The sequence below is a fragment of the Pinus tabuliformis genome, chromosome Q, assembly GCF_031772625.1.
Source record: "Pinus tabuliformis cultivar Carrire ecotype Pingquan chromosome Q, CPIR1, whole genome shotgun sequence".
In the NCBI taxonomy this organism is placed as follows: domain Eukaryota; kingdom Viridiplantae; phylum Streptophyta; class Pinopsida; order Pinales; family Pinaceae; genus Pinus; species Pinus tabuliformis.
The window spans coordinates 326,129,808-326,150,193 of record NC_142296.1 but is presented as its reverse complement, the minus strand read 5'-3'; the positions used below and the strand labels follow the sequence as shown (position 1 = coordinate 326,150,193).

Genomic DNA, 20,386 nt, shown 5'->3' with positions numbered 1-20,386 from the left:
CGAAGGTGAAGGAAAAACAAAACATTTTCGAACCACTGAGACTATATACTACAGCAATTTGCCAACATACGATGATTCACATTAATATAAGTTTATAAAGTGAAGTAGAAAAACATTAGAAATGTTAGAAGGGAGGCATGCCTCGTAAATTTCCAGAATGTTTTAAAAATTATACTATACAATGGCTATCAGCGTAGACTGAACAATTCATGCTTGATAAATAAATCAATGTCAATTTTATGTTTGCTCATTTCCTCATATTAAGATGAGAAAAACACTTAAATTGGAATAAGATATATCTTTCTTTCTATATATTATTTAAGGTGGCCTATGAAACAAGGCATTAGCCAATTTCTAAAATGTCATGCCTCACGAGGTTTTGTAATCTTTATTGTCCTTAAAAGAATTGAAGATTAAAAGAAAAAAAATTACACTTCTTCTCATATTTATGGGAAATAACGTATGTTTTTAGGCCCAACATCTGTCATTATTGCAATTGATCGTAGGCGAAGGAAAAACAAACTCTTTTTCGAACCACTGAGAATATAGATACAGCTGGTATTCTATGTTTTGGCCTAACTCTAAAAAGACTGGACAACATATGATAATTAACATTAATATAATTTTATAAAGTGAAGTAGAAACCCATTAAAAATGGTTGAAGGGACATTAATATAATTTTATAAAGTGAAGTCGAAACCCATTAAAAATGGTTGAAGGGACATTAATATTATCTTATAAAGTGAAGTAGAAACCAATTAAAAATGTTCTGATCATGGTATCCAACGTCATGCGACTCTGTAATCCATGATTTCATTCGAACGCATGCAGCATTGTTTGCCAGGTATATACAATTCACAGAATATCATTATCACTGTGTAGGATAATAGTGACACAACTAAAGAGCTCGCGAAGCATGAGGAAAATCAGGAAGGACAAGGACAATAAATAGTTTATATTTTTCGTTGGATCCCCCTGAGTTATACTTAACAGTACTGTAATGGAGATCTGATATATTACAATACTGTTTTATATATATATATATGTGAGAGGGGAGATCTGATATATTACAATACTGTTATATATATATATATATATGAGAGAGAGAGAATGAGTAGGTTGCGTTGCGTTCCGTGTATGTGTGGTTGTTAGACGAAAGCCTGTAATTTTGTTGCATAGATGAGCAAACACAAACCTTTCATGGTGGCTTTTGGTATCCAGTTCGGATATGCTGTCTTGAATATAATTTCAAAAGCTGCCCTTAGCAATGGCATGAGCCACTTTGTTTTCGTGGTTTACAGGAATCTAATCACTGTAGTTTTCTTAAGCCCTATCGCTTATTTCCTTGAAAGGTAATTACATAAATCCCCCAAAATCTTGCAGCACTTGACAATTCTAGTATTTTCAAGAAATATTAAGTCTGATTACATCATCGTCGGCTTAGAATTGCAGATTGATCTCTGTTTATTACCATATTGCAGGAATGGGCGGCCATCTCTAACGTTTGACATCTTCTGCAGGATTTTCATTCTTGCTTTGTGTGGGTATGTTGAAGTTTACTTTGTAATGGAATTGGTTTGTATTAACAATTTCCTAATTACCTTGATGAAAAGAAATGAAGTTAAACTCTTTTGAATCGATTTGATTACAAAATATTCCCTAAAGTCTACCATAGAATTAGTTCACCTCGATTTTAACACATTGTTTACAAGCTTGAAACAAATATTGAAGGATAACAATCTGCCAAAACTTGCACTTTGCGGGGCTTAATTATACATCTGCAACATTGGCGAGCGCTTTGGGAAATGTGATACCTGCGATAATCTTCATAATCACCGTCATGTTCAGGTACGGTCAGCTTTCTGATTTTTCCGGTCTGCATTTATACATATTATAACATGGCGATGTAAATTTTCAATTCTGTGGAATGAGTTCAGAATGGAGAAATTTAGCGTTAAAAGTTTGCCAGGCCAAGTCAAAGCGTTTGGTACAGCAGTTTACATAGGCGGAGTGGTGATTGCCAGCCTGTACAAGGGTCCTGTTATACCAATACCTTGGTCTCCTCGGGGACATGTCCAAAAAGCTAATATCATTTCAGTCGGCACCGCTGATATCAACAACAAGGATGTTGGAAATTTCTGGTAATTTCAAACACAAAAGACTGAACAGAGAAAATGCTCTGTTTTCTCCAAAAGATGGGAAGCAAAAAAAAATTCTGAGGAGAGCACAGTTTCTCAACCAAAATAAACTTGTATTCATTAATCAATTAATCAAACAATAGCTGATACAAATATATTCTTCCTCTCCCTCATGGATTACACCAAGAACATTTCAACAAAAACAAAACTATATATTCTTCCTCTGCCTCATTGATTACACCAAGAACTTTTATTCCTAAGAAGTATCTCAACAAACCCATGTGAGTCATTTCAAATTCTTCTTTCATGACTGTTTTGAAATTTTCAATGAGGTAGTCATCATTACCTATAAAAATAACATCATCAACATACAGCACAACAATTAGAATTTAACCATCCTTTTTTTTTATGTAGACAATGGGTTCTCCCTCACATTTTTCAAAACCATTTTCCAGTAGATAAGAATCTATCCTACTATACCATGCTCTTGGTGCTTGCTTCAGCCCATAAAGAGCTTTATTCAATCTGCAGACTTTGTGCTCTTGGCCTTTCTTTTCATAGCCTAGAGGTTGTTCAATGTAAACCTCTTCCATTAACACTCCATTTAGGAATGCTGACTTCACGTCCATTTGGTAGAATTTCCACTTATTTTGTGCTGCTATGGACAGCACTGCTCTCACAGTTTCCATTCTAGCAACCAGTGCGAAAGTTTCCTCATAGTCTCTCCCATACTACTGCTTGTATCCTTTGACTACAAGTCTTGCCTTATGTCTTTCTATTTTTCCTTCAGCATTACTCTTGGTCTTATAGACCCACTTAACTCCAATGACTTCTTTACCTTTTGGTAGCTCAACTAAATCCCATGTCTTGTTTCTTTCTATGGCATTAATCTCCTCATCCATAGCTTCTATCCATTTCTTATCCTTAATTGCATCTTCGAAATGAATAGGGTCATCAACATGACAATATAATGCAAACAAAGAGTTCATACATTCATCATAAATGTCACTTAAGTTTCTGAATTTCTTACCTCTTTCATTTGGTGTGCAAGTACTTGAAGAAGCACTTGAATTTCCTCCTTGTGGTGTGCTTGGTGAGGCAGTTTCATTTCTCCTCAAGGGTGTCACTTTCTATCCCTGTGTTGGCGCTGTTGTTTGGGGATGTATTTCAGCCATCTCCTCATCATTTTCATCATGAGACAAACAATTTTTAACATTCATTTTTTTCTCTATGCTTCCATCCCAAGCTTCCTCCTCAATGAACTGAACATCTCTGCTCACAAAAAACTTCTTGGTAGATGGGATATACAACCTGTAAGCTTCGGATTCCTCACTGTATCCAATGAAAACACATTTCTCCCCTTTGTTGTCCAACTTCCTCCTTAGCTAATCTGGAATGTGTGCATAAGCCACACAACCAAAAACTTTCATGTGGGTGACTCCTTGCTTTCTCCCACTCCATGCTTCTTCCGACACTTTGTTCATGAATGCTTTTGTAGGACACCTATTCAAAATAGATACTGCACAGTGTACAGCTTTAGCCTAATAATCATTTGGCAAATGCTTTGCCTTTAGCATACTCCTCGCCATATCCATGATGGTCCTATTCTTCCTCTCAGCAACTCCATTTTGCTGCGGGGTGTACCTCGCTGTAAACTGCTTATGAATTCCATTTTCTCTACAAAACCGTAGAAATTCCTTGGAGATATACTCACCTCCTCTATTAGTTCTCAGAACTTTGATATGCAGCCCGCTTTGGTTTTCCACAAGTGCTTTGAAATTTCGAAATTTTTCAAACACTTCACTTTTGTTCTTCAGAAAATAAACCCAAGTCTTTCTGGTGAAATCATCAATGAATATTAGAAAATATTGGCTGCCTGCTAATGACGGGGTTTGCATTGGTCCACATAAGTCTGAGTGGACAATCTCTAAGGGTGTTTTTGCCCTTATGCTTTTCCCTGATGGAAAACTTTCTTTGTGTTGTTTCCCCAAGATACAACCTTCACAAAGGCTGTCTAGTTTCTCTATCAATGGTAATCCTTTTACCATTCCTTTTCTAATGAATAGACTAAGACCTCCAAAGTTGAGATGTCCAAATGTCACGTGCCACAACCAATTTTCATCCTGCGGCACACTTTGGAAAGCCTCTTGTGTAACTGCTGCAATTTCTTCTTTATTTTTCAAATCTGCCCTTATTCTGAGAGGCAACATCCTATTCCTGGTCATCTTCACTTCACTAATACATCTTTTGTTGGGTGCTCTATCCATGATGGTGCATACATCATTCTCAAGAAAACATTGTAACCCTTTCGAACAAGTTATCCAATACTTAAGAGGTTACACTTCATTCCAGGAACATAATAGACATCTACTATGGTTTTCTTTTCACCTTTCTTTGTAAATATCTTTACTTCTCCTTTTCCCATAATAGAAATTTTACTATCAGTCCCAAGTGTGACTTGTGATTTCACATTTTGATCTATAGCAGAAAACAGGGCTATGTTTCCTATCATATGGTTACTACAACCGGAATCTAGAAACCATATATCATCACTGTTTATTTCAGCCATGTTACAAGCTAAAAGCACATTATCTTGGCTGATATTTTCTCTAGTGATATTTGCACTAGATCTATTACTCATATCATGCCGCTTCTTCCTACATTCATTTGCATAATGCCCATATTTTTTACAATAATAACATTGGACATTGGATTTTTCATACCTTTGTCCTTGAGCATGATGTCGTCCACTTTGTTGACTGCTGCCTTGGCTTTGGTTCTGATTTGGATTGCTGCCTCTTCCTTGAGCATTTGCTGCACTGTTCCTTCCACTTCTGTTTTGGTTTCTGCCTCTTCCTCTCTTGTTTCCTCTGCCTTGACCTCTTCCTCTTCCAAAGGACATCTGGGTCTTGAAGGCTTGCTCTAGAGATGAGTTTTCATTTCTACTCAACCTCTGCTCATGTGTTATCAGTGATGCATGAAGCTCTTCAACTGAAAAGTTTGTGAGATACTTTGTCTCTTGTATGGTGGTGAAAATCACATCGAACTTTGAGGGTAGGACCCTCAATATTTTCTCCACAATCCTTCTTTCTTCAAGAGTTTCTCCATGAGACCTTATCTGTGTGACCAGACCAATCACTTGTGTGAAGAATGAGTCAATATTGTCTGACTCCTTCATACATAGATTCTCAAAATCTCTCCTCAGCAACTGTAGTTTTGCTGTCTTCACTTTCTCCATGCCTTGATAGGCTGTCTTGAGAGTTTTCCATGCTTCTTTGGATGTCTTGGCTGCTGCTATCCTTGGAAACACACTCTCATGCACTGCTTGATACAAAAATACGAGGGCTTTTGAATCCTTCTTCTTATTGCTCTTCAACAGATCTTTCTCTGCCTGTGTCAAGTTATTAAACTCTTCTTCATCTCCTGGTTCTTCAAACCCATATTCAACAAGTTCCCATAAATCTTGTGAGGCAAACAGGGCTCTCATGGTTATTGCCCAATAGTCATAGTTTTTCCCATTAAACTGTGGGAGCTGAGTATTAAACATACCCATGCTAGTGCTGGTGCTGGCCATTCCTTGCACTCTCAGCTATGCTTCAAATATTTGATTGTGTATTTAAAACAAACACTGACTGTTTTCAACAGCTACACAAAAAAAACTTTGAGAAATACCTTGGATTCTTTTGCCTGAGACTTCACTCTGCTGGAGAAGTTGTTGCAACAAAAAAAACTCCTTCTTCAGCTTCTTTGACACCTTGAAAGAGCCTGGATCTGCTCAGATACCATGTTGGAAATTTCTGGTAATTTCAAACACAAAAGACTGAACAGAGAAAATGCTCTATTTTCTCCACATGATCTTTACACAGGGAAGGAAAAAAAAATTCTGAGTAGAGTAGAGTTTCTCAACCAAAATAAACTTGTATTCATTAATCAAACAACAGCTGATACAAATATATTCTTCCTTTGCCTGAGGGATTACACCAAGAACATTTCAACAAAAACAAAATTACTCTGCCTCCATTTGAAAAGATTTACACTGTTGTGTGTAAATTTTTCATTTACATTTACTACTGTAAATAAAAAAATTCTTACATAGATTTACTGCTGTAAAGTAAAAAAAAAATCATCATATGCTCATGCTCTGTTCTTGTTTCATTTCGCACTGCTATGCGTTTTTCATCCTTGCATTACAGTGCAAAGTCAACAAAGAAAAACGTTGCTTGCTTCCCTTAGGTTTCATATGCAAAGAACCACACAAAAACAAAAACATACATACGTTTTTACATGTCCCGTAAAAACAAAAATTACATTCGTGAATACAAAAAAATAATAAACTTAATAACTTCACCTATATCTACGAACCACATTAAATTCTCAGCATGGCGATATATATTAAATTTCTGATCGAAGGTACTTCAAAATTAATTTACTGGCAGTCAAAAGAACTTTACGCAATCTCCAATTTCAGGCCTGTACGCAACCATTGATTTAATCGAATGGCTGTCATCAATTCCCCGGAGGCTCCACTTGCACGAACTTTACGTTCCGGGGGATGGGCGGTTTTGAAAACGTACTACGGCCACGTGTCAGCTAGTCAGAGTGATCGGAGCCCCCTCCAAAAATACCACTTTTGGCAAAAGGTGGTGCGGTATAAAACTGGTGGTTTTGCTAAACAACACTGCAATAAATGCGCAGTTGAAATTATTAATATTTCAACAAAGTAATGGATCAAGGCCTGTCTACTTATAGTGATTACTATTATCGTCTGGTCTGCATGGCTTGTTCAGCAGGTTTCCAAACTCTAACCTCCTATTCGATTAGGGCACAATTAATTTCTTGAAGTTATATTAGAAGATTCGATTAGGGTGCAATGTGTTTTTTGAAGTTATATTAGAAGGCGTGCAATGTGTAAGTTATATTGGAAGATGTTGGATTTACTGAACGTATTCTGAGGACGGTTTTTTATTTAAATTATATATTTATGGTATAAATAGTGCTTAATTCATTTTTGTACGAAAAAAGTAAGATTATATATTAATGGCTCAAAAATAGGAATTTACAATGATATTAAGAAAGTCTTACATTATAAAAATTTTATGAGTGGAGATGTCATTATAGCAATCTATTCAAATACAGCCCAATACAAATATAAAGGGAGTAATAAATAGTCCATGTCCTTATACAGATTCAGAGTAATAAACTAGTATGCAGTTCAGTATTAAAAGTAAAATAAAACTACTTCCTTTGGCTGGCTGTATAGCATGAAATAACAGTATGTCCATTCTTGCCAGTGAAAAAAGCATAAATAGTTTTGAGACAAGTAGAGTTACAAAAATTATAAAAAAAAGGAGGGGATGTAGTAACTAGCTAGGCAATGGGAAGTCTCTCATGTCAATGACTTGTTGTTCCAAGATAATGTCTAAGTGCATTCTTTCAATGTTATCATTGAAGCCCTTCTTCCATAGTTCATCCGCATCCATATTCTATTCCTTTCCAATGTCAATGACTTGTTGTTCCAGGATAATTTCTAAGTGCATTCTTTCAGTGTTATCATTCAAGTCCTTCTTCGATAGTTCATCTGCATCCATATTATGTTCCCTGCCAATATGCTTGATAGTGGAGTTCCTAGGTTGATTCCATAGTAGCTTAATTCTTTCCAGCCAGCCCTGTAATAATGGGTTGGTGATGTTTGCATTGCCCATTAATTAATCAATTATAATTTTTGAATCCCATAGATATAAATAGTAGGGAAATCCAGGAAATTAGAAAACCATAACTTATTTCTTAGTGCTTAACTTGTTTCCACCGTAGAGTGATGGAACATTTTGGATTTTTATAATGAAGGCACTGGTCAAATTAATTTTAGGATATTCTGAGAATATGTAATTCAAACAAGTTCACGTTGCACCCGGCATACCTTCCCAATAAAATCTTGTATATTAACTTCGATTGAAGTAATAAGCGAAGGCGAAGGATCAAAATTAAGAACCAAATCATTGCCACAATAAAAAGGAAAAAAAATGTGTTGTATGGTTTTTACGTAATGGATCCAAATTAAGAACTAAAGAATTCAGGATAAGTTTTCAGTTTTTTATTGTATTTTTGTATAATATTTAAATGAGGAAATACAAGTGCATCGTTATAGCAGTTTTCAATATAAATATATAGAGCGAAAAGCCAGTGTCCATCGCAAACATTTTCAATGAAGCACATCCATTGCCAATTGATCGAGGTATAATCAATCACATTTTCAATAAAGTACATCCATTACCAACTATAATCAATTTGGATGAGATGATCAAGGTATAATCAATTTAGACGAGATGCTGGGAAACACATTCTCTAAGATGCCCTAATGCTTTGAAAGTTCAGTTCAAATGTTTAGGGAGGTCACTTTTTATAGGTTTGAATTTTGTACACTATACCATAGTTTTCTGCAAAAGCTAATTGCAATCCCATCTCTTTCTCAGACGGTGTGGCATATATTTATTTGAATATTAATATGTACTCTGAACGTATAAATCTGGAAATATGCAAAGCTTGCTCTCAATACATGAATGGGACCAGGTTACCTAGGATGGAAATCAAGGGAATGAAGAGAAATGAAAATAATTATATATCAAAACAACTATATATGGGAACATGAAGCAAAGTCAATACCAGAGCTTGCAGTGAGTTAATTTAGAGAAATGAGAATAGTTATATATAGCAACATGAGGTGGAGTCAGTACCAAAACCTTGAGCCGAGCTAATTCATATAAATGTAAACAATTTTATACGGGAACAGAAGTAGAGCCAGAAAGGAGTTTTATGTACCTCTTCTTCCTCCAATTCATATAAATGTAAACAATTTTATAAGGGAACAGAAGCAGAGGTAGAAAGGAGTTTTATGTACCTCTTCCTCCAGGGGCATTTATTCAGAACAATATCCCAGCAGATGGAAGAGAGATTTTCAATGTCAGCAAACAGAAGAGAGAGTTTCAATGCTAATTTTCATCTTCTCCAGGAGAATTTGGAATAAGAGAACAATATCCCAGCAAGCATACATGTGTGTGAATGTTGCCTAATTTTTCAAATGTAAACGAGAGCACTTCTACTACCATATGTTCATTTAATTGTCAGCTTGGAGAAGAATGTCGCACCATAGCAGAGCATTGGAGCTGAGAAGAATGTCGATCCAGGGCAAAGCATTGGAGCACCAGGGCAGGGTAGAGTAGCATTGGAGCTATGAAGGGTGAGAAGGCTACAACTAGCGAGGGTCCAGAACTTATCTGGAGAAGAATGTCAAACCATGGCATAACATGGGAGCTATGAAGTCTACAAAGGCTGCAACCATCGAGGGCAGAGGGTTAAGAACACATCTTCATAGATGTGGCAGAGGGTGTTAACGTGTTGGAGAGCGATGGTGGAAGGTGTAAGAAATGGTGGTAGCAACTGTAATTTTGGGAATAGCAACTATAATTTTAGGAGTAATTAATAAATCAATACAAATGTGCAAAACATTTTTTCAAACTATTTGTGTAACATCAAATGTCATGAATTAATGTTACATTTTGAGAACTCGCATTAGTTCTAATTTTGAGAATTCGATTCATGTTTAACTTGTTTATATCGCTTGCCTAAAAAACTTAGAATATTGTCTCTCCCTCTACAATAAGAGCTCTAATGTGATACCCAATCAAAACACTCACAAATTATTTTAAAATATTATTGAAATATAAAGCTGTTTAGAACTTTGGTTAAATTGCATTGATAAGAATAGTTCAACTGAGATTAATAGAGATCAACACGCAAGTATAATAAGAGTATCTTATAAATAAATTTAATGTAGCTAAAATTTTGAAGTATTTAAATTATTGGAAAATAACAATCTATTTTAAATTAGTTACTAAACCAAATTTAAATTAGTTATATAATACTTTTTTTGTTTGTGATATAAGAAATTTGTTTTTACTAAAATAAAATTGACTACTAAAGTTGAAATTTGAACCCATAACTTTATTGACAAAACACATATTATTAATATTAACAACTATACTCGTAAGATCGAGATGATCTCTTCTAGGGTTTTAATCTAAGCCTACACGAAGTCATCTCTGAAGCCTTTTGCTGACGCTTTCACAAGTCGAAGATTTTCATAGGCGACATGACTGTCCTGGCAGGGGGTAGAGATCCCCTCCTATAAGAATGTGGCCGAAGGAGAAACGAGAAAGAAATATGGCATAGCCACATCTCCAAACGTTAGCGCCGGCCTTAATGGCAGCCCGGTCATTGGAGTACAGTGGCAAGCAAGATTACGGGGGAAATGTTTGCCCAAAACCACCAAGAAGTCACATTTCATGATTCCAGCCAATAAGCAGGAAAACTATAGAAAATATATGAAATACCATGGCTTGATTCGATTCTGGGAGGAATGTTATAACCCAGATGAAGAGTAGTTCATGGAAGCAACCATTTGGGTGAGGCTCTTTGCTTTACCTAGTGAATTATGGGACCCGGAGATCCTAGAAAGTATTGGAAATTCCATAGGATGTTTTGGAAAAGTTGCAAATGCCACCCATCGGGGAAGATACACATCCTTTGGTTGCATCTGCATATATATGAATATAACAAGCCCATTAGCAGAATTTGTAGAGTTGCAGTACAAAGATGAAGTGTTGTAACAACCCTTGGATTATGAGCATATCCCATTCCACTGCAAATATTCCCATGAATATGGCCATTTGTATAAAGTGTGCCCTCTTAATCAGATCGGGACAAAAGAACCTCAACCTGTAGCAGCTGGAGGACAATCTTGGGTGGATAATGAGGGATTCCAAGAAGTACCCTATAAGAAAAAATCATCATCAAAGCAACCCCGGTCTAATGCAATGCAGCAGGAGAAGCAGAATATAGATCCCCAAAATCGATTCAGTTTACTACAAGATCAATGGAAAACTTCGAAGATGGCATAGAAAGGGAAGTGAGCAGATCCATCAGCTAGGGTTTTTCTTAAAATAAACCCTATACCCAAACGAAAGGCGCAAGAGTAACTGGCGGAGACAAATGAAAGTAAGAACAATATGGAAATCAATAGAGAAAAATAAGACCTGTGGATAGAAGAATAGGTTCTGAAGAGATTACTGAATGAATGGAAAAACGTGGATGAACGATTTATCCCCAAGGACAAAAAGAAGATATACATGGAGACCTTTCAGCAATACCAGGCCAAATAAAGTCAGAAACCCCCAAATCCACCACATCCGATGGGATCCTAGATGAACAATGTAGTCAACCAAAGTGGACCAGGTAAACGAGGGAAAAAAAGAGGCAGAAAGAACCTACAAGAATCCATACAAATTGTGGGGGAGACGCTAGTGAATTTTGCCACGATGGTACCGCTATCAGTGGTATTCCACCATCTTCATAAGTCTTATCAATTATTGTGCTCGTGTGGAATATAAGAGGCCTCAACAACAGAGGAAAATAGAGGTACCTAAGAGAAAGATTAAAGCAAGAAAAGCCCAGTATAGGCTTGTTTCAGGAAACCAAAGTATCTGAGGTGAGGCTTAAGGAGATAACTAGTAAGATGAAGCCGATGTATGAAGTGATGGCCCTGGATGTGCGAGGTAGTGTAGGTGGGGTTGTGATTATTTGGAACCCATCAGAGATAATCTTTGATCAAGGATGAGTATGCCCCACATCATATCGGGGAGATTCCGGCATATAGGAACTAGAGACTGGGTTATCATCTCTATTGTCTATGGCCCTAACATTCCAGGAGAGAAATATGCCTTCCTCCAGATGATCAGAAGGCTTAAGCAAATTTTTCATGAAGAGTTATGGATTTTTGGGGGCGACTTCAATATCATTATGTCGTTGAAAGAGAAAAAAGGAGGCAAGAGGAGACAAGATCCAAAGGTCTTATCGCAGATCTAAAATTAGTTGACATTCCCACTCATAACGGAATATATACGTGGAACAACAGAAGAGGGGGCCATAACCAAGTTGCAAGTCACTTAGACCATTTTCTTGTGTCAGAGGGACTCATATCTAGAGATATCTTCTTTGAAGTGACTATCCTCCCCTACATGGGATCAGACCATTGGCCAATCCGTTTAGAAATGGATCTGAAGCTAGTGCCAAGAAACCGTCCATTCCATTTTGAATCTTTTTGGCCTCGCAAGTCGGATTTTTTGGGTAAATTAGAAAATTGATGGAAGAATAGTAAAGCACATGGTAGGAACTGCATGCATACATTTCATCTTTGGCTAAAAGAGCTCAAGAAGAAAATCAAAAAATGGAATAAGTTGGAGTTTGGTCACATTATGAAAGAGAAACTTAATCTTCAAAAGAAAATGCAATCCATCCAACAAAGAATGATCATGGAAGGTCGATCTAACACTCTAGAAATCGAAGAAGGAAGGGTTCTCATGCAACTTGAGGAAAGGAGGAAACAAGAGGAAATCCTCTGGAAACAAAAATATCGAGTCCAGTGGCTACGAGAAGGGGAAAAGAATACTAGGTTCTTTCATAAGGCCATGATTCAACGTCGCCAGAACTACCATATCTTCTCTCTAAAGGATTCCACCAGAAACAGACTAGTCAATCATGAAGAGATGGAAACCCTCTTGGTAAATCATTTCCATAACATTCTCTCGAAGCCATACCAAGATAGAACATAGGCTATTCAGAGAATCGCTAGGCATATCCCACATAGGAACAAAGCACCTAGCCCAGATGGATTCAAGGCAGAATTCTTTCAGGTGACTAGGCACTTCATGGGGCAAGACATTCTCGACGTCATAGAGGAGTCTCAAAGATCTCAAAAGGTAAATCAAGCCCTCAACTTGTCCTTTATACTTTAATTCCAAAAATGGCGCATTCTAAAGACCCCCAAGGCTTCAAGCCTATTTCCCTATGTAATTTCATCTATAAAATTATTTATATTGTGATGGTCAAGAGACTTAAACCCATGCTTCCAAACTTGATCTCTCCTGAGAAAATTGGTTTTTTTCAAGGGCGTCAAATCCTTGATGGAATCATAACCACTCAGGAAGCTATTCACTCCCTTAAGCAGATGAAAATGAAAGGAATGATGATAAAACTGGATCTGTCTAAAGCCTATGATCGTCTCAGTTGGCCCTTTATTCTTGAAATTTTGAAATCTTTTGGCTTCAACTCTAGATGGATTGATTGGATCTCATCTATGATCTCCTCATCGGTGATATCTATTCTCCTTAATGGCTCCCCTTCGAGGTCCTTTAATCCCTCCAGGGTGATTTGCCAGGGAGATCATCTCTCCCCCTTCTTGTTCATCCTAACAGTGGAGTGGTTAGGGAGTTACATAAAGGCAGTTATTCAAATGCGAATTACAAAAGGGATCCATCTCTGGGGAAATGATCTTCCGCTCACTCACCAACAATTTTTTGATTACATCATGTTGTTCTGCCAAGTATCCCTTCATGAAGCCAAGGCCCTAAAAGGTATTCTTCAAGACTTCATGCAAGTCTATGGAATCGTGATCAATAACGATAAATCTAAAATTTTCTTATTTAATACCCTTGCCCCTACCCAGACCTTTTTAGCCAAAACCCTAGGGTTCTCCATTGGGTATTTTCCCTCGAAATACCTCGGGATGCCTCTTGTCCTTAACTCCCTTCAAACCTCCTGTTGGAAAGACCTTCTAGATTGTGTCCAAGCCATATTACATTAATGATTCTTCCAAGCGCTAAACATAGTAGGACACGTGGTCCTTCTTAAGGTTGTTCTCGAATCGATGTTGATTTACAAGCTGTCACGCCTTGCGGCCCTGAAAGCCTCATGTTCTATCATGGTGGACATTTTCAAAAAGTTTCTATAGATAGGCGCTCAGGAAGCAAAAAAATGGACCTTGGTGGCTTGCGACATCATCACCAAACCAAAGCTCTCGGGAGGTCTGGGTCTCAGATACCCCTTCATCCTCAATTAGAAAATGGGGGAAAAACTATGGTGGATATGGATTCAAGGGGGATCCAACCTCTGGAAGACTATATGGATGAGAAAGTATCGAATTGCATCTTCTGCAACAAACATCTTAAGGATTCCAAACATACTAAAAGGGTCATCAATCTAGAACCTTGCAATGATGTCCAAAGACCTTATTCGGTCACATACCTTTTGGGAAATCAAGGATGGAAGAAGGGCACCCTCTTGGCAAGATTCTTGCCAGCAACGTGCTAAACTATTTAGACAACAAGATCTATCAGACATTTTCCTATTTACCAACACCCAAACTACTTGGTCGTCGCGCAATTTTAGAAGACAGACCAACACACATCATGGCGTCAGTGGAAGGAATACAGGACTGGTGAGATGCCCTTGAATCAATCCAATGGGAAGTGTTCAAAAAGGAGCTAGACTCGAGAAAAATAGCTACCATGGGAGGACCATATATTTTAAGATGGGGGTATACACCTCAGGAGATGTTCTTGATCAAGGAAGCCTATAGGTTGGCTACGAAGGAACATTAGGAATAGGAAAAATCGATCTGGAAGAAAATATGGATGGGTATGTTTTGGCCGAAAGTTACATATTTCTTATGGTTGGTGTGTTGAAAATGTATCTTAACTTGGGATAAACTTCAAAAAAGGGGTGTTCAAGGCCCTGAAAAATGTTATATGTGTGATGTGAATGCAAAAGACATGGAACACCTCCTTAACTCGTGTCCACTAGCAGAGCAGATGTGGAGAAACATAGGGAAACTTTTCAAACGTTTTGACTGCGACGGAGCCAACGTCAAAATACCCATTGAAGTATGGAGGAAAGGTATGTTCTCTAGCCCAGTTCTAAATAGGGCATGGAATCTAGCCCTGGGTTTTCTTCTGTGGGCAATTTGGAAAGAGAGAAACAAATGAGTGTTTAAAGATAAAAGAATCCCTTAGGAGGAGATATGGAAAAGAATCATCCAAAATATAAGGGAAATTATTCTAGCTGAGAGGTGGCACCCTGATGATTGGGAGGTAGCACTGTAGGAAGCCCAGATTCTAGCTACTTTGAACTTATCCCCTCAAATGTTGGCTCCAGAGTCATGGAAACCCCTAGCCCCACCTTGTACTTCGCCATCCAGATTTCTTCCCCCTCATGAGAGCTTCCTCAAGTTGAATTTCAATCGTTCATCTAAAGTGAACCTAGGGGAAGCAACGTTCAATGGGTTGCTTAGAGACTCATAGAGCCATACTCACCATCATTACGCATAAGATTGTGGATATGCTACGAATAATGAAGTTGGACTTAATGCAATCAAGCATGGTCTTCTCATAGCCCGAAGAGACAAAATTAAAAATTTGGAAATTGAGGGGGACTCCAGAATGGTAATTAAAGTTATAAAGCAGTTGAACCATGGAACCTGATGGGATAACATCAGTAAAAGTTGGAGGAAACCCCGTCTTGTTCAAGAGATCAGCGAAATCCTACCCTACTTTAATTACATCAGTCCATCTCATGTCCTCAAATCAGGAAATAAAAAAGCAAACTTTTTGGCCAATTGGGGATGCCAACATAAGGGTGAATCTATTGACTCCAAATGGAGGAGTATTTAGTATCGAGCAGACATGGAGTCCCTTCGACTCCTTTTGGATCATGACCATCATCAGACCCAGAATTTAGAGGCAGAGGGCAACTGAGCCCGCCCCCACCCAATCGGGGTGAGAGAAGGGAGGGAAATCCTCTTTGGAATCTGGGTGATGGCAGTAACATTAGGAGATAAGGCCAGGAGGCACGTAATCGTCATTACATGCATGCAAGAATGGTGTGGAGTTAAGACGAAGGACACATGGTGTGTGATCAGAAAGGTCCCACGAGGGAAGTGGTACCCTGCCAAGCTGTTTTGGTGGACAACACCTCAATCGCTAGGCATTTCTCCCTCAGGAAGATTCAATTGGATTGTTCTGTGATGTTGGTGTTCTGCGCTGGTGAGTTCGTGGTGAAGGTGTTTCTCATCGAAAATGTCACTCCAACCAGAAAGAATGGAAAGTCCTTGTGGGTATGTTTTTTTTCTTACCTTGCCTCTAGGCTTGAAGAATGTGTGGTGTAGTTGTGAAAATGTCAGGGTTATGGGATGGCCTGGTCTAGTTCGGTATGGTAGTCATCTATATGGGGTGTCGTGGTGTGAATTTATATATATCAAGTACGTTGTTTCGATCCCTATCTCAGTTATGTTCGGCACTATTCTCTCCCGCATGGGCATGTTTCTCTCTGTTTTGGGGTGTCAGGGCAGGTCAGGTTCCATGCGGCCTCAAAAAGGTAGTAGGATTTTCAAGCCATGGATTTCACTACAAGTTTGGTTGGGCAAGGGTCTATTATGGTTGTTTGTGTCTTCTGGCATGGTTTGGTTGAGGCCTCAGTATGACGAGGAAATCCTTAGTGGTGATCATGTTAAAGGTTGTTGTTGCATACATAAAGGATGTTCTATGGCCTTTTGGTTCACTGGGTGCTTCACCGAGTTGATATACGATGCAGCGGCCCATATGAGATGAATTGAACATTGTTTTCGTGGCATGAATCGGAACTTGAATGTCTTGTGATGCTCTATAATGATTGTATAGTAGGTCTCTGTGATATTTGTGTGTTTTGTGATTCCATGAATATTTCTTGGCTTGGGCTGGCAGTGGGGCTTTTGGACCGGCCTAGTTGTGCTCAACGTGACAATGTGCGGTATAGGATGGTCCAGGTTACAAAACGATGGGGGTTAGAGGCCATGGAAATGGTAGCAGGTACAGGAAGACGAGGGAGAATGCATCACCCTCAGTCAGAATGTCGAGAAGGATCGATCGATGCACCGACGCTCAGACACTTCAGGAGGCAATGTAGGCCTACTATTCAGGCACGCCTACGAATATCAAACATTTGATTAAAACCTGAGAAACTGATCTTAACCATTGGCCAGTCATGGAAGTCAAGGTGAAGGAATGGAAGGATCTTGTCCCCAACCCAGACAACACCGTGGTTGTCTCACACAGTACAAGCACACACTGCACCTTTACTAGATTATCAAAAGCCTAGTGGCCAGAGCCATAATGACCCCTTAGGGGCATGCCAGGGAGCCAAATCTGGGACTCCAAAAAATTATAAGAAATATACAGTTGATCTAGGTTCAGATTCAGCATCAAAACAAGCGCCTAGGCCGCATTGAGGAGCACACTCAGTGCCTCCCTCAGATAGAGTTGTCGGGTTCGAGTGCACGAGACCCAACTCCAATGGAGTCTTCTAATTAGTTGATGTTTTTATGTTTAGTTGTGGTGGAATTTTGATAGTTTTTAATAGTGATATATGTGAGCTACTATAGAATTCCGTAGATATATTATTAGAAATTGTTGGTGAGACTTACAGGCATATAGAGCCTTGATAGACAGACATAAAACTTTCAGATTTTGGATGGCAATAATATGTTTCGATAGCCAACAAACTTGGTTTCCCATAAAAAAAATGTTAAGCACCTAAATGTCTTTTACATATTTGTAACTTACTTTTACTTTAATAAATGAAGAAAAACTTAACACCTAAAAATATATATATTAATTATTATACACAATCAAAATATACTTAAAATCTTCTAAAATAATTTCAAAACTACATCAAAAAAATTACAAATTCTTACACTACTCCATCATCAAAAGTTAAAATCTTAAATGGTCAGTGCCGACATTCTTTTATAGCAAATACTATTCCATCATCAAAGTTTAAAATCTTAAATGGGCACTGTCAACATTCTTTTATAGGAAATAAATCTATGTATAATATATTTATTTGTTACAGTGTTTAAATACTTAATATTAAAATATTATTAAAATATTTCTTGGTAAAAATAAATGATAGTTTAATATCTAAAATATGAAATATTTGAAGTATCAGTAATTATTAATTGAGCCCCCAACTTACTAAAATTTTCGCATATGTTCTCCATAACTTTTCACTGAATTTCAAATATTTAATAATTGATCAGATAAAGATTTCTTATTCCAATTTTTTTTGTTTTTATTCAGAACACTCTCGTTTCGTATTTGGTTTGCAGGATATCGTTGTAAAGCTATACCCAGCTGCACTGTCAGTGACAACCCTAATGTGCTTTTTAGGCACGCTGCAATCAGCTGTGACAGCCTTCGCTTTTGAAGGAAATGCTGCATGGTGGACCCTCGCGTGGGACAACCAACTGTTGAGCGTTGTCTATGGAGTATGTCTATACATTTTATTCCTATTCATTCATTATTATTCAAAAATAATTTAATTTCCATTTGGGTTGCCATCTTAAATTTTCAAATATTTATGAAATTTGATGAATATGAACTAAATCAATGGTTTGAATTTGCCAATCTCTTTCATGTTTATGAAATTTTCAAGCTAAACTATCTATCGTGTTTATCATATTTTCATACTAAACAATCCATTTAAATTTAGATCTAATATTTTTATAACATGCAGGGAGTTATGATTTCAGGCGCTGTGTACTACATGCTGATATGGTGTATGAGAAAAAATGGGCTAGTTTTTCTAGCCATGTTCACTCTTGTGTCGCTAATATCGGTCTCCATGTTGTCATTTTTCATTTTCTCCGAGCACCTTCATTTGGGAATGTGAGCGTTTGCGCCAATATCTTATTTAACAAATTTGCAAAATTTATAAAACATTAACCATATGTATTAAACTAGTAACGATTCCTGCAGTGCCGTGGGAGGAATTTTGCTTGTGACAAGTCTTTATACAATGCTTTGGGCCCAGAGGAAGGACGTGTAGGCAGATATGAGTAAGACGACGTTGCAACTTAGAAGCTCCAATAAAATGGAGACCAGAGGCATCGACGGTCTGACATAATATCGTGGAAAATGGGTGTTAGTAAAATGGCTGAGATTACTATGGCAACCTTATTTTACTATTTAGTGGAAATTGAAACTTAGCGGAGGCTCATTACTATTTCTCGGTTTCTGAAACCTTAAGGGAAGTGACATAAATAGCAGTGTTTGTAAATCAGGTCACAATGATTAATTATCACCATAACCATAGTTTGCTGTCCAATGGTATTACGGTTCACAGTTTTTTGTTTTTTTTTTTCTATGTAAATCTCATGAAAGCATTTGCGGATACAAAATTCTTGCTGGGGCGTCCATTGGTGTGGTGGCTTTCATTTGGTTTAATGGTAGTGGTTCATATATGATAATACCATCTGCCTGCTGTCATAGGCGCTTGAAGCCAACTTGTAACGTTGAATTTGTTGGAGATAATTATTTCACTTCCTACCACAGTCAGCACTGCTTTAACTTATTTAGTTTCGAAGAGTCAACTTTGCCTCCAACAGTCCCACCGAGTTAATTTTTCAGAATTGAAAGGGCAGCACCACCTAAGAAAAATAATATTCTAATTGATGTAACCGACTACAATTTTGTATAAATACAGATGTCTAGCCAGAGGCAGGACATCCCATTCTCAACTTGCTTATTTGTGTGTTTAACTTGGCAGCTGTAGTTTACCGACTTCTTGTTTTGTACTGTTTCTTTCAAGTGGTATCAGAGCAGGCCCTGGGCCTAATCCCTCACGGGAGGGCCTAGGACGAGGTGAGTAGAGTAGTTTGTAGTCTGTTGCTTGGACTTATGCAGTGTGGGCCTGCTAAGTGGATAAGGCGTTTAGTCTGAAGCGTATAAGTGGATAAGGCTTTAAGTCTGAAGCGTAGAAAATCTGTGTTCGCATGGGTTTAACGGTTGTTTGTTGGAGAGCCGCCCCTAGTAGAGATAATCGGGTTGTTTTTTTGATAAAGAGGGCTAAGAGCCCTTGTGGCTGTGGCAAGTATCATTTGCCCATTATTTGAAGTTGTGTCTCTCTGGCTTTGATAGCCAGCAATGGACCGAAGGGGTCAAGCAGGTAATCTTTGTGCCATGACTCCATGTGCTACATACCTGATAGGAAATGCAGCAACCCCTGTTGTGGCTTGGTGTCTTTCTATTAGTGGTTTGTGCAAAGAAAGTGTGAGTTGTAAGCTCAGTTTGGAGCTGTGCCAACGGAAGTTGGAGCTAGAAGCGCGTGGCCCGGAGAAAGTTTGACGTGTGAAGATTGTGCATGCAGAACATTGAGCGTTGGACTGTGTGCATGATGTTTGTACGGCTAGTATTGAAACGAGGAATTTTATGAGGATTGTTGTTGATAATGTGCCGAGTCCAGCCGTGTATGGTGATATAGAGTACAACGATCAGAACTACTTTAGGTTGCTGAAGAATTGTCCCTGTCATAAAGTTTATAGAAGC

The 20,386-nt window shown here is 38.0% G+C and overlaps 1 protein-coding gene across 1 annotated transcript; it reads left to right on the top strand.

Annotated features, from left to right (window-relative positions):
* The first annotated feature begins 1,200 nt into the window (after positions 1-1,200).
* LOC149219493 (WAT1-related protein At5g07050-like) lies at positions 1,201-18,901 on the top strand. The gene is made up of 8 exons (XM_089386834.1): positions 1,201-1,352; positions 1,482-1,544; positions 1,732-1,848; positions 1,938-2,141; positions 16,207-16,400; positions 16,766-16,870; positions 18,140-18,327; positions 18,818-18,901. Exons 1-8 carry the CDS (start codon positions 1,201-1,203, stop codon positions 18,899-18,901), a joined length of 1,107 nt encoding a protein of 368 aa, XP_089242960.1.
* The last annotated feature ends 1,485 nt before the right edge of the window (positions 18,902-20,386 follow it).